We start from the raw sequence: 15,363 nt of genomic DNA, 5'->3' as shown, positions 1-15,363 counted from the left end.
CATACCAAGGTGACTGTTCACCTCTGAACTTCACCATGTCACTGTCAGACTGAGGTCAAGTATAAAGCTGAAGGATGGAAGGGTAGGAAGGGCATATGTGCATGGAGGTGGCACACTGGGCTGCAGGGAGAACAGCAGCACCTGGCCTGGCCCCAGGCAGCCTTTTCCTTGTATTGGTATGGTTCAGAAATCCACTCCTGGGTGCCCAAATGCTCATAATGCCTGACTTGCACCTCCCACGACATCAGTGGTAGGGAAAAAGAAAACAAGATAAAATAAGAAAAATAAAAAAAAAAAGGAAATGAAAATTTTTTTTTAAAAAAAAACCAAACCAACCAAACAAACCACAAAACCAAAACAAAAATCCCCAAAACCAAAAACAAAACAACAAAAAATACAAACACAAAACAAGAAAAAAAACAACCAAACCAAAGAAAAATCTCCAAGAAGATATTGCCTTGCACAGTGGGAAAACCTAGATGCTAAGAAATGCTAGCAGGTTCTGGTGACTGATGCATGAAGTAATTGCTAAAACAGGAGGAACTTGCAAGCACAGGTCTTAATAATTTTCAGCACACACTAGTGATTTTCTTTTTTTTTTTTTCCCTCCTGTGTCTCTTTGATGACTGTCTCATTTCTGTAATTATCAAAGGTGTCTTTCTTGGTCATGTTTTTCTCATCACAGCAAGTGTGTAGTACTAATGAGAAGTTTTTCTAAAAAACAGAAATATACACTGACAGTTTTTCAAACTGTAAACTGGAATAAAAACATTTTTGTTGTAAGAAAGTCTTAGCATCAAAACATAGCCTGGCACCCACTGATTATGAGAAAAGAATGGGTAAAGAAATGCAGGGTTGTTTGAAGGAAAGGTGACTGTTGGTTTTGGTTTGGAGTTTTTTGTAGATAACTTTTCTAAATTATTTTTTACAATTTGTCAGTAAAATCCCTAAGCTGTTTATAGTAGCCTGTGACAGTATCCATTATGTTTTTAAACATTTGGGAAAAAAACCCTTTTCATTAAACTAATATAAAGGCAAGGTGTTGATTCAAACAGAAGGATAAGTAGCAATCAGTAACTTCTCAATATCCTGTATCAGCAATACATTATCAGTGATGCCACACTATGTGACAGAGTTCTCATAAACTGCAGGCTGTGCTCAGCACAGCATTGGTTTCCAATTGTTTTCCCATCCTTTTATCCAGCCTAACGAGGAGAATAATATGGTGGCACAAGGAATTTCTGATTCTCTCTCGTTTTTCACTCTCCATGATATTTTGCTTCCAAGGCACTAGAGCAGAGCCTAACACTCACTGTTTGAAATAAATAGGTAAATTGATAAAAGCACCACAACACAGTGTGGGACACCAAAACAATCCAAAGAAGGAGATGCAGCTTGAACTTTAGCAAAGAAAACTTCATCCAGAAACATACACTACAAGAGGCAGGGGATGCTTCTACCAGAATTACGTGACAAAGAAATGCCAAAGTATACACATGCAAAAACCTGCTCAAGCAAATTCTCAGTAAAGAAAGGATATGACCAACAAAATTACCCCTTACTAGTTTGAAGGCAAGTGCCTTGCATTTTCTATCACCTTATCCTGATAAATGAGAGTTGTGCTCTTTCTCCTGTACACAGCACACAGACATAAGGTGAGAATCCTCTGGCTGAGGCTTTCCTGGTGCATTTTCTCTAGAGTGTTATGGAACAGCAACCAAGTCGTGGCTTGTTTCCCTCCAGTCTCATTTGTCACAGCAAGCTTTATTTATTCTTTCAAGTCAGTCTTCCATAGAGTGGCCTTTTGCATCTACCAGGAAAACAACATGTCACTGAGAAAAACAACAACATTGTGATTCGTGCTAGAAGCAGAGTTCACTGTCTGCTGGCCCTCAGCCCAGATCCCGAAGTGCCCACACTTATTTTGTAAGACTGCATTACTATAACAGCAATATTTTATCGGCAGAGAATTTCAAATTCTTAATGTGCAAAATCTGAGGTTTTTCTTCACTTCCTTTTCATTCAATCCAATGAAATGCATCCTGGCTGCAACAACAGCCCTCTTCTTTCCAGAAGTATTCTGGCACCCTCTTTGATATTGCCTTTTTTCTTGGAATAGAGCCTGCTTCTCAAACCTGTTCACCTTCCTCCACATTATCACTTTCAAACACCTTTCATAACAATTTTCATATTGTGACTATACAAACCATTGAGATCAAAGAGTTTGAAGCTGTGTGTAAACACGAAAAATGGTGAAGATTTATGTGGGAAATTGTTTGGTGCTTTCCAAGCTGGATTTTTTTTCATTTGAGTTCCTTTCAGAATTAGGGATAGTTGCTTTTTTCCACAGCTTCTGCTTTGGTCACATGAGGTGACCGCCTGAAGCCTCATGGTCTTCAGAGGATCCTCATTCTGTTCTGGGACACTGGGGGACATCAGAAAACACAAGACTGCAGCAACAGATAATATCTGAAAACATCAGCTCATAGACTGAACTTTCACTGAACAGTCAAGCTATAGAGAAGCACCTGAATATAAAAAAAGTAAAACACAGCCCCCAAAATATGACAGAACTATCAAACTCCCCTACATTTTATGCAACTTTTCAACCAGAAAATTTTTAAGCAAGAGACAAGTAATTATTTATCATTAATGCAAGTATTGAGTGATTCACCAGCAATGACACTTGTTTTTAGAGGAATTCAATGTTCCCATGTGATGTGAGCACACATATTTGTGCTAAAAAAGATGATTAAAAGTGGATATAGGGTCCAGGAATGAAGATGGGCTACTGAAAATCTGGATCAAAACTTGCAAACACTGAGCCCATGCCAAGTTGAGCCCTGATTAACCAAGGAAAACCCCAGTAAATAGCCTATTTCCTGAAAATGTACAGCAATTCTACAGTCAGAAGTCCCCCTTCTGAGTTGCAAGTAGAAATGGTTTTCTACCAAGAAAAAATGCTGCAGACCTATTGCAAGTAATTTAAGCTCCTTATTCAGCATCACCAAGAGTTCTACACAATGAAACAGTAAGGCATAGCACAGCTTTGCCAATTAGTTGTCGTTTTCCAGTTTTCAGTACTGAAATAAAACTGCTCATTAGGTCATGGATGGTGATGAAACTTGAATTAAGAAATAGAAAAATATATATTCCATCCTCCACCTCCCCAAGTCAAAGCCAATATAGCCATGTGAGTATCAAAACAGCAACAAGGGAGCTATCATACAGCACATGAAAGAACCTACAGCAGAACCAGAAAATGGACTTGGTCCAAACTTGTGCCTTTGGACACTCCTAAGATTACATTTAAGCAGATTTATAGTACCAGCACACAGTTAACTATGAGTGTGCACACATGCCACACTGTATGTTCTATAATTATTATGGGTAGCAAAACATTGCAGTTCTTTGTCAAGGACCAACATTCTGCTATGATCTGATACACTTGTGGATTGCAGTCTTTGCAGCACTGCCAACACAGGCAAACTCTGCCATCAGTAACACACGGCTATTCCCTCCTCAGGTGGCCAAAACATTTATTTATTGCCACCCTGAAAGGTCTCCATGTTTGGCTCATCCCTGATGGGTCCTGGCAGCGATTGGATCATGGAGGTTGTGGCCTAAGGTCTACAACTTTATTTTACATGTAGTACTTCTGAGGAATACTAAGTATTAAGAAGTACTAATGTAATAAAGTAATTTAATACCATCTACATCAGTATGACAAGAATATCTCCAACAAATTGCAGAAAAAGCTATGGAAATCACTTAATCCACAGTGTCTGCTTAACAGCAAAAGAGAAGAAGTCATAGTGAAACCACTATAGAAGAAAACATTTTATTTTGTCTGTGTGTCTCCATGCATTTTAAAAATTGAGTACATAATCACACCAGTGTCACAGGGAAGAACAAGTGTTTGAAGTCTAAGAGCAGCTTTTTGCATTAAACAAGAGCTATAGATAAAGCCTGAGGTTAAAACAAAACATCCCAAGGGCACTTTCCAAGGCACCACCAAAAAAAGCAGGATCGCTCAACCTTCTTACATGCATATAAAATAACCATTGAAGTGAGTGTTGTCCAGTATGTTTTGTCCACTTTTAAGGGTTGCAATTAGCTCTACAACCCAAAGCCCACTCTCTGGTGTAAAGCCTTGGCACAATATTGGGCTCATGCTGCTGTACTACTTCCATGTGTAAGCCAGTGCTGCTGGCAGCATTGACCAGCACCACACACAGGCACAGCTCAGAGCAGCACAGACAGGGGCATCTGCCTGACTCTGCACAGCACAGGGAAGATGTGCTCTGAGAGACCTGCAAGGAATTACAAAATTTCACTCCCTTTGCTAGCCATTAACCTCGGGTCATTGTACCAGAGATAGCCAAAGGAAAATCTATCTCAATTTTAATGGAAAAAATGAAGATAGCATCGTTCATAATCTATATGTTTTCCTGATACATTTCCACATTTGTTGTATTCTCGAAGTTTAACTGACAAACATAATCAAATCTGGCTTCCATCCTATTGTCATTATCAGGGGAAAAAAAGTTATTATTTTTTTTCCCAGATAGGGAAGCTGGTTTTGAGCATGAAGTTTCCCTTTCTCACCAACACTCTCTTAAACAACAAGCAGTATTGGGCAAAGACAGTTTTCAGAAACCACAAATCAGACATCATGCAATTATATTCTGGGTCCTTTTTTAGAGTGCTTCCTCTTTACTTTAAATAAAACTGAAAGGGAACACAGTTTTATTCACCAAAGAACTATTTCCTCAAAATCTTCACTACTTGCTAAATGATTTTAAATAAAAAAATGTAAAAATTCCCACGTATTGAAAAATCATGATTATTCTTTTTCACTTTTGTTTTAACTATTCCAAGCTTACATTCAAAATAAAAGTTTCAACATGAAAAAATGCTTAGTTCCTACAATCCTTGCAAATCCATTCCTAGAGTAATAGTATATATATAATAATGGATTAATAACCACCTTTCCCAGGCCAGGTTACTACCCATGTTGTATCAGATCATGCTGCTTGGTACCTTCTCTCTCCTGACAAGCATCTGCTCCCTTTTGGCAAAAAGCAACTAGAATCCAGTAACAGCTCCCTGTTCAAATCAATTCATTACACATGGCTCCACCTGAGTGTCCTGGAAGAGTCCCTGCACCAAAGTTTCCAGTGTCTTGGGAACACCACAGGTGAACCAGCCTAAGAAGTCTAACTTTTCCATCAGCACCACAGTGCTGATACCACTGATGTTACTCATCTGTGGCCCAAGACTAAAACACAGAAAGTAGCCCAAAATGCAGCCAACTGAAAAGGTCTCAGCAGTACTTTTCATGACTACTCCATCTCAGAGATGCCAGTCAACAGGCTGGACTCCAAGAATCCACACCATGTCAACTTTCTTTCCAGCAAATGATACATCCTTTGCTATCCAATAGCTCACAGTCTTCAGCTAACTGGAAATAAGCTGTTAAACTCTCTGTATATCTATTTTTCCAAGAGCAGACTTTATGGCACTGATGAATGATAACTAACAAGTGCCAAGCAAAAGAAGACATCGAAGTAACTTTTAGCATTATAATGAAGTGCAAGTCAGAATACAGGCACTATGCAGATACAGAAAAAATGAAACTAAATCCATGTTCATATGTTGCATCAGCCTTGCCATAGCTCAGAGATAATGCACATCAAAACTAAACTGCAGTAACATTCAAAAACAGGCTCTGTTTCCAAACCTTTGGAGCAAATCTTTATATATCAAAAATGGAGGGGAAAAAAGTGACTCCTTCCAAAGTCAGTGACTTCCAATAACAAAAGAAGACTGTGTTCACAATTACAATTTTAATTACAATCTAATCACATAAGACACATCTTTTGTTCAATTGCAGTCTTACAGCTTTCTAAGGAAGTATAGTGCTTCTAATTTTGGGCCCGCAGCATAAATGAGTCTTTTATATTAGGAAAAAACACAACCATTTTTGTTCACCAAGAAACAGCTCTTATACATTGAAAAAAATATATTTGTGGCATCATTTTAGTATTTTCACAGTATCTCTACAAGGAAGATACAGAAGAAGAGACATTAGTGCTATATGTTCTAATACCAAGTTTTGCAAAAATATCCTCCAAAATTCTATGATTTCTTTGGGATTTTATTACCTTTTTTCCCTTTTCCTCCAAACCATTGTATACAAGTATCTGGGTGAATGGTGAAAAAACCCCATGAGAACTTTTTACTCCCACAGTAGTTTCCCACTTCTCCAAAAATAAACATACCATTATGTTTTTACACTTGCTGTAGGTTCCACTACATAACAGTCTAAGAGGGGTGGGGGTTTCCACTTTACAGACACCATGGTATATTGCAGTATCAGTGCTAGCAGGAAGCTGCTCTCTTTACAAAAAAGGGAAGTTGCCTGCCTACAGCTTTTTGATGTCACAGCCTAGTTTAACCCTGTAGGGGCACATTCACCTTCTACCAAAGTTAAACCCATTCAATCTTTTCAAGAGTGATATATGCAAGAAGCAGAATAAGGAAAGACAGAGTAAGTGTTGATTGCATCCTTATATATGTCTAACACATAACTAAAAAAGATCACATCTTGCTAATGCTGAAGGTCAAGACAAACTTTGCCTTGGAATAACTTCGGTATTTAGATGGCTTTGGGCTCTACTGAAAAAAGCAGGTTTTGCATGGAAGCTGCACAAACATAGCTGGCCTCCTGGTAACCACATTTACTAATAGAAAAATCCAAATACAATTGTATGCTCCTTGTGCTTTAGGTTCTGATGGCATCTGTAGCAGAGCTTAGAAGGCCTGCCAGAAGGTCTTTGAATATTTACACAGAAATCATGTTCATCCTCAAAGCTATTGGAGAAGTTCTCCTGAATCAGGAACACATTTACTGTTTAAAAAGAACCACAAACAAACAAACAAAAAATAGGAAAAAACTCAACATTTTCACTTCAGTTCCAGGAAAAATCTGCAGCTTTTAACATGAAGGGAAGCAGCATTTCTTCATTGATATTATTAACATGGAAAAACCTTCTATTCTATGAAAGCAACTGAACAATTTACATTCAACTCAAAAATGCATTTTTTGTATTTCTTGCTTGCTTCCTATACCTCCTTCTGTTTGAATGATGAAAATCAAAGAAATAAGAATTTGCCTTGAAAACAGTTACACTGAAACAAAATAACCCACAGATTAACTGAGAACACAGGAACCCTAGAAGTAATTTAAAAGGTGTTTTAAACTTTTTAAAGTTTGATCAAGCATTAACTGAAAACAAAATTTATTGATGACACTGAATCACTTTGGAAATTTTTTTCTTGAAGATAAAAGTATACCAAGAGTTAGTCCTTAATTCTTATTGCTTTATGGCCATAAACCCATTATCGGTCTCATAACAGACATTACTTGGTGTGAGATAGTATAAAATACTTATACATTTAGTCAGGTACTATGTTTTTGTGCAAATAAGTATTACTTTTTGTCTGACTTTCGAGGAAAATGAGTTGTGCGTGCTTATTTCCATTTGTCTGTCAAGTTGCCCTTATATTTCATTCCAGTGAGTAATTCAAATTTGAAAAAGGTAAGATCTCAGTGCTAAAGAAATACCTGCTCAGAGAACAGCAGCTGAGGTTAGTGCCACAAGTGACGTCAAAGAGCTCCAGCTGTAACAGACCCACGTGGCTGGTGCCAGCCAGCATGCTCACAGCAGCTCTAATTTCATTTTCAGGGGGGAAAAAAAAAAAAAAGAGCCTCGAAACTACAAACACCTGCACCCAAATCTGCAGTAATTACAACATAAAGTTCAGTTTAGTAATTCAGAAACAGTGGATTTCCTGCAGGTAAAAAAAAAAAGTCCAAGTCCTACTAAAAAACTACAAGATTGCTTTCAAGTTGTTCTGCGGTGAATAATCTCTGTGTCTACAATAACAACAATGTGTCTTCAAACAGCTTAAACTTGGATTCCCTTCAATCCAGTTTATCTTAGGTGTCAACAGAATGGTTGCCAGTTTCTCTATATTCTTTATTTTTATGTCACATTTAAACATGCATAGTTAAGGATTTATCCATCATCCTGAAGAGATATGATTGTGCTGTCACTTTGCTTTATGCTATAATAGTACTTCTCCAGAAGAAGAAAAAAAAAAGATTTCCTATTCTTCTATGAGCATAACTGCACTAAGGAATAAAATTCTACATTCCAAAGCTTTTAATAAACAGTGTAATGACTAGTTGATTTAGGAATGTAAGTATTGATATTTTACTATATATTACTTCTTAATGACCATTACAAAACTGCTGTCACTGCGGATTGGAGTTGGGGAGATTAACCCCTCCAAATCCTTCCCTATTGCTTTTCTCTTGGCACCTAGTGTTTAAATTCTTCCTTTTTCCCTTTTTTGTATACCATATTTTGTGCTATTTCTTTCTTATGATCCTCCCCTCTCTAAAACTATGCATGCCAAATTTTATTCTGATACTACAATGCATTTTCAGTGCAAAATAGCAGTGTGCTCTGAATAGTAATCCATTGCACCCCTCATTTTAAGGGGAAGGAGGCAAGACACATGACAAAAATCATAGAGTGAAATAGCTGGAAGTCCACCCACTGGGAAAGGCTGGATGGCAGAACCACTGTGCAATGCTGCTGTAAAGAAATGCAAAGTAAGTATTATTTTTCTTTATATGAGTCATACACAAAAGTTTCATTTTTTTATTTGAAAGCACTGGTGTAGGATAATTTGTAGTTAGAGATTTATATTGTTCAGAAATTACACTGGGCGGCCTTAGACTTGAATAAAAATTAGTTCAGACATTAGAGTGCAAAAGAATGAATCTTGGAACTATTCGAAGCCAAATTGTGCACTAGGAAATGCAGGCTAAGACACTGCAGTAAGACTTCATTTAAAAATTCAATACTGTTGATATTTACTTTCAAAACACACTTACTCCCCTTCTCCTCATCCTTTCCTTCCATAACTTCAGACATTCTGTGCTCCTCAGTCATCCACTTCTCAAATCTCATCTAAACATACACATCATTTGTTAAAGTCAAATCCTTCTTATCCATTACTAGTGCTCATCACAGAAATCACGTCCTATGCAAGCCTAAATTAACTGTGTTCCACTAACCTCTTCCAAAAATATTTTACTAGCATATAATCATGTCTCTCTATCTTCTTACCTGTCCTTTCTAAACTATTTCTCCACATTTCCTCTATGGAAATGCCAGTTCCATTTCCATAAAGTTATGTCATGGTCTTTTGCAATCACCTTTGGGCTTTCTTCCTCCCTCATTCCTTTGCCAATTGTTCTGATTCCCTAGTCTCCTTATTTCTACATCCTTATTTAAATTTCCATACCTTTACACAAAACAAAACCCACCTCACATTAAATGATATCTTCAGTAACTACCAAGTACTATCACCTATACAGAAAATTCCTTTTGCTATTTCCTGATTTGACTCTGCTTGGAAGATTTTAAGCTGTAGACGTACATGGAAGAGAGAGAATGTCTCATTTCATATTATTTTACTTATCAAGGATATAATAGCATTTGGGAAACTGATTCAGGTCTCCAAACAGAATACATCTAGAATTCTGTATGATTTAAGAGAGCTTTTGAAGAATGTCTGGTATACAGTGGACATTACTATGCAAAAATAAAGTGCAAAGAATGGTCAAATGAAAACCAATTAAAAAAAACAAAACAAAACAGTCTACAAGTTTAGTTTCAGATTGTTAGTTCCTAGCTGTCAGATTGCCATGGAATACAATGTGAACAGTTTCCAGGTAGCTTTGTAGGAATTTTATATTTAAGGAAAAAAAAAAAAAAACAAAACACAAAAAACAAGCAAACATAAAAACCAACCAAAACCCAGAAAAAAACAACATATTAAGACATTTGAGAGATGCTGCACTAAAACAATACTAAACCAAACCCAGAATGTTTTGAGAAATTTTAGCAGCAATGACGTAAGAAAGAAGCCAATTAGAAACGCATGCCCAAAACCTATTTCCTCTCCTTCACAACATCCATACACCTGTCTTAACCAGCATTTCAATTCCTCTAAGCCGACGTGTAGAGAGAGAAAAGAGCCTTGGTTTCGCTCTAGCTGAAGGATGGCAGCAGTGGAAGTTCCCCATCAGTACCCGCAGCCCAGCACATGACACACACGTAATGGAAGGCTCAGACTCAGAATTTCCTCTCGTGCCCCACCTTCCGCAGTACTTTCGTTTTTTCTGGGGTATAAGTGTCCCGGGAAGCAGGGGGCTGACCACATTCCCCAGCTCCCTTTGCCTGCACAGGCGGAGCGGCGGGGAAGCAGCTCTTGGCTGCTGTGGCAGCGCAGGGACAGGCTCCGGAGTGCCCCGGCTGGGAGCAGGGATGGTCCTCGAGAGCCCGGTAAGTTTGGCACAGCGCTCTGTACTCTCTGTTCCACGGGCTGCCGGTGATTTAGGAGGCACATCTAGTGAGAGTGTCTCTGTGCTGGCTATTACTGCAGAGTTCAGACACCAACAGACACAGAGCCATGCACAACAGTCAAAGTCATTTATGTAACTATGTTGCATTTAAAATCGTGATGCAGTTGATAAATTCATTTGTTACTGTGTGTATTATGTCATACTTAGATCCCATGTAATGAATTGATAACGTCCATAAGGAAGATTACGTGGTGGTGGCTTTGTACAATGGTTTGGAGAAAGGTAAAGAGAGGTTGATATTACATGTTATTGTGGTGCACAAACTTTTCTTTGATCTTAAGTGGAATAACAGAAAAGACAGAAGCATCTATTTGAATGAATATTCACTAAGTGAGATGGTTTCAATATTCTGAAGGCAGGTTTAAAGTGATGCAGTGCACTAAGTCATAAACACAGAATCAAAGTTCTCTTTGTAGGGATTTTCGAATTTATCTTTTGAAGTTCAACCCATCCCAAACTCAGATGATGCTCCCCAGAACACCAATAATCAAATTTCAGATATTTGCATCAAAGATAGGTATTTTGTCTCAAAGATTTCATTCTCAGTCCCTTTTATTTCCTCCAAGTTAAGGAACAACACTGAAATTTCAAGACTAACAGGCATTTGAATTGCAGCAAACATACACCTGCTGTTAGTTTATGCAACAGAATAAAAAATATTTTCTGTTAGATCAAAACAATAGGTTTTGATATATTACAAATAAAAACAATTATAAAACTTCTGCTACTTCAGAAATGCTATCCTAGTACTTTACAGGGAAATAAAGGTTTTTGCTGTAACAAATAAGATCCAGTCCTGCACTAAGTTTATCCATCTGGCAAATTTAAGCTTTAAGTGGATTGGTAGGGACCTGATGCACATAAGTCGTGCAATCCCTTGAGAAACGATTTTCAAATTAACTAATAAGATATTGCACTGCATACAGCTTATTAGAAAGAAACAGTGAGAAGCAACAGAACACAGCTACTATGCCTGGGATTTAGAAGCTGGATTTAGCTGTCATGTCCATAATTCCTAGTGCATTTGTTATGTAAAGGAGTAGGTGAGAGGAGGGTTTAGTTTCATATTAGGGAAAGTAAAAAGGCTCTACAGAATGTAATTGCAGGATTAGTAAAAAGTATAAGGCAGCTTTGCTCCACTATTTATATATCAAGGCAATTTATGGAAATCCTCACATATAAAATTTCAATAATTGGTTCACATAATTATGCAGAATCATAATAATGAGGTTCAGAAACAACTTGCTCTTAAATTAAAGGACAAGCAATATAATTTTTCATATTAAAATATTATACGTGTAGAGAAGAAATTGGCAAGTTTTCACATGATACTTTAAAGGTTAGCTGCCTAAAGAAACAAAACACGATTTGAGAGCTTCTCAACCAACACTGATAGTTATTATAGTAATATCTCTGCAACTTTCCAGATATCCAAACAATCTACATGGTCACAGGATTTCTATGCATGAGAACGTTTTGGCAGTAATTGCCATTCATCCTGAGGGGGAAAAGTTAAAGGCAGAGTTTAGAGGTAGCATCACAGGATGTGGACAACACTTAAAAACAGAGAACTGATAAAGTCAACAGATGAGGTGAGTAGTCAAAACACAGAGGGTCTTGTTGAACCTTGCTGGGCAGAGAAACAGGAATCATAAGAATTAAGGGTGGAAACTGTCAGGTTTGGTAATGGTACTCTGAGCACAGAAAATGAAGCAAAGCTGCCATTTCAAAACTAGAAGGGCACAAAAATTTGAGACTGTACACCAGAATGCATCAGTGAAGACTACTGAGGTAGCACTACATTTAGGATAAAGAAGTACTAAGGGAGCAAACCACAGGACAAACCAAGTAAAAATCATTGACTTTAGCCTCATAGACAAGTCACATACTAGTGGACAAGTTGTGTGTAATTGCAAAAAGGGGCAATTCAAAACAAAGTATAAAACCATTACATAGGACTGGAGTGAAAATGTTTTACTTGGAAAACATACACAGTACTGCTTTCAGAACCTTCCCACTGAAACAGAAGTTACCATCTTTTTTAATGCAGGTGACAGAGGAGCTGAAAATATAATACATGCATAAAAGGCTCACTTGAAAATGAGGGTTATTAAAATAACCTTTTGATGTTTTGACACGTAAGTAAGGACATCTAGTTTCAACCTTTAGCTGCGATTGTCATGGACTTAGATTACCCTTTCTCGCACAGCCATCCTTGCACAAGCCCTTGCACAACTTCTCTCCTGTCCTAAGGAGACACAGATCAGCCTTGCTGTCACATCCCATTAGGAGCAAAGCTGATAAAATGTACTGGGATCCCAAGGTGACATAGTTTCTTTCATTACGTTTGTCACAATATTGATTAGATTAGGCCTGAAGTCCATCTTTGGCCTGCTACTGACCCATCACATCTCCTGGGAAATTCTGCAGAGTAGGAAACAAAATTGAAAACGACTGGAACAATAGAGATATTCAAGATGGTTATAGCTCATGGGACTCACACAGATGTGACAAGTACTGATTTTTATTAACTATACATCCTAACACATTAATCCCAAACTTGATGACTACATATTACATTATCTTTTTTACAATAGTTAGCCTTCAGGAACTTAATAGCATGAAAATAATTCACCAAATACCTTTATTTCTTTCACTGGAATAAATAACAACATGGTCAAAGTGCTGCCTCGCTCATTTCAACTTTCAAAAATTTCAAGAGTAAATAAAGAATAGGTCAGTTTGCTCTCTGTGGAGCCTTATACCAATTTTCTTCTGCAGTATGTTTTTAGTTTTAGATGTTTCACTTATGCAGGATGGCTGAAGATGTTTCAAATCAGAGAACTGTACAGCTGAGCCATATGGTTAGGCATTCACCTAATCGTAGCAGTTAATAGCTAAAGACCCCTACAGCTGTTCTTATGTTTTCAACAGACTTTACTTATTGGTATTAAACACTTCTAATATAATACATGCCCTTTGTTCACATAAATTGGACAGTTCTGAAGTCACAAAAGACTACTTTGAATAACTAAATATTTTTTGATACAGACAGAATGGAAGCTGGAGACTTTATTTTTTAACTTTTTATATTATTAAGTCATTTTTTCCTCTTTCACATATGGGCTACTTTACAAATACCATCAGTAGGCACACATTTGAACTCCTGAGCAATAAGTTCAGTCCTTTTACCTACACCTCTACCTTCCACGTATAACACCCACTCCCTCTAAAACTATACCTTGAATTTTCCTTTCTTCTAAAGTGTGCCCTCCTTCTCCTTATCTTTGCACAGCTTTACAAAATAGGACAGCTAAGCAATTAGCATCCCACAAGTAAAATAAACATTCCTGTTTGCAGTAGGGAAGCTGCAGTACATCTGTCCCACTCAGTAACACCCCCCAACACAAGATGACACACAGTAGGATAGCCTGGAAACCACAGGCTCTCATGGAACAAGAGCTTCAAATTTGCTTTGAAAGACAAGGCAACATGAAGCAGAGCAAGAATTATGTATTTCACTACAGTTTAGCCTAATAGGATGTTACATCTAGGTTCTGGATTTCTTTTATTCCTGTGGGACTAGAAAAAAACAAATCAGGGAAAAAGAAAAAAAAAAGAAATCCGAGGTTTTCTTCTCTATAAAATGTTAATACCTAAATGTACATATAAAAATACACATTCCAGGTTTCCACTTTGATCCTTTTCACAACTGCTAAGCTTCCTTTAAAATTAAGTCCAAAAAATCCTTTCACCCTGTACTTAAACTGGTCATGCTTTTTTTCAGTCAGAAAGCAAGGAGTAGAGTTTCTCTTAATATAATCCTAGCTTTTTTTTTTTTTTAATAGAAACCTTTTGTATATTACTGAAAGGTTTTGTATATTACATGAGAAGACATGTAATTAACATTCCTTTGAAAAAGACCTTAAAAATTAAGGAGGAGCAGAGAAAGAACAATACTTGATTATGAATTCAGTAATTAAACTTGTTTTAAATACACTCTAGGATACTTAAATTGAATGAGATTCATCTGTCTATACCCATAAAGTTTGTACTCCAAGCTCCAATAAATGCAAACAATACATCTTCATGCTCTGCAAAATCCTACCTGTAGGTTATTACTGTGCAGACTTCAATTAAGACACAGTAACAGCTTTTACACTGAAAAAGTATGGTTTGCACCTTGAGAACGTAAAAAACCCAGTCTTCTGAGGATTGCCCAGGGACAGTGGATCAATTTTTTTATGCTTTAAGGGCTGAAAATTGTGGGAGGACCTTTCAGCCAGAATTAGAGGACTTTTCTTTGGAAGGGTACAGGTCATCTCCCAAATAAAAATGCTTAGAAAATCCCTTCCTGCATTATTAAACGATATTCTCTAATTACGTTGCAATTATGCCCTTGCCCATAACGTTACAATAGAAGTAGTACAACAGCTGCATCTCTCATACACTACAAAATAAGAAAATCCTAAAGAAAAAAGTGGTCATTCCTCAATGACCATTCCTCAATAATACAGTATACAATTTTAAAAAATTAAATAGATGTTTTTGTTGCACACAGATACTTTTGTTTTAAAAACACAACCATTTATTTTTGCCCAGAATAGAAGACACAAATCTAAGAGGACATTTGCACTGAAACCCTTCATTCATAATAACACAGGAAGCATAGGAAGCGTAATTCATATTAACATAGGAAGGAACATTCCTTCCTCTTAGAAAGTGATATGCAGTACATGTGTGGAGAAAATAACTTTTAAAGCTATTTAAAACTGAAGTTTTAAATAGCTTTAATGTCAAAGATTATTGCATCCTCTATTTGGCCTTGTCTCACTTCTGTGTTCCTACTTCTTCAC

General features: G+C 37.1%; 1 protein-coding gene across 2 annotated transcripts in view; it reads left to right on the top strand.

Annotated features, from left to right (window-relative positions):
- RASGEF1A (RasGEF domain family member 1A) overlaps positions 1 to 15,363 on the top strand; it is a 158,050-nt gene that overhangs the window by 96,891 nt on the left and 45,796 nt on the right. The window contains exon 2 of one of the 2 annotated variants that reach the window (XM_018081601.2): positions 8,572 to 8,686. The exons of the other annotated variant lie outside the window; for it this stretch is intronic. Within the exon in view, the coding sequence (XP_017937090.1) occupies positions 8,645 to 8,686 (42 nt within the window). The 5' untranslated portion in view covers positions 8,572 to 8,644. The remainder of the gene's footprint in view (positions 1 to 8,571; positions 8,687 to 15,363) is intronic. 2 annotated transcript variants of the gene reach the window in all.

The sequence above is a fragment of the Manacus vitellinus genome, unplaced genomic scaffold (assembly GCF_001715985.3).
Source record: "Manacus vitellinus isolate BGI_N305 unplaced genomic scaffold, ASM171598v3 scaffold_54_pilon, whole genome shotgun sequence".
NCBI classification, from domain to species: Eukaryota; Metazoa; Chordata; class Aves; order Passeriformes; family Pipridae; genus Manacus; species Manacus vitellinus.
This window is presented reverse-complemented; position numbering and strand designations above follow the sequence as displayed.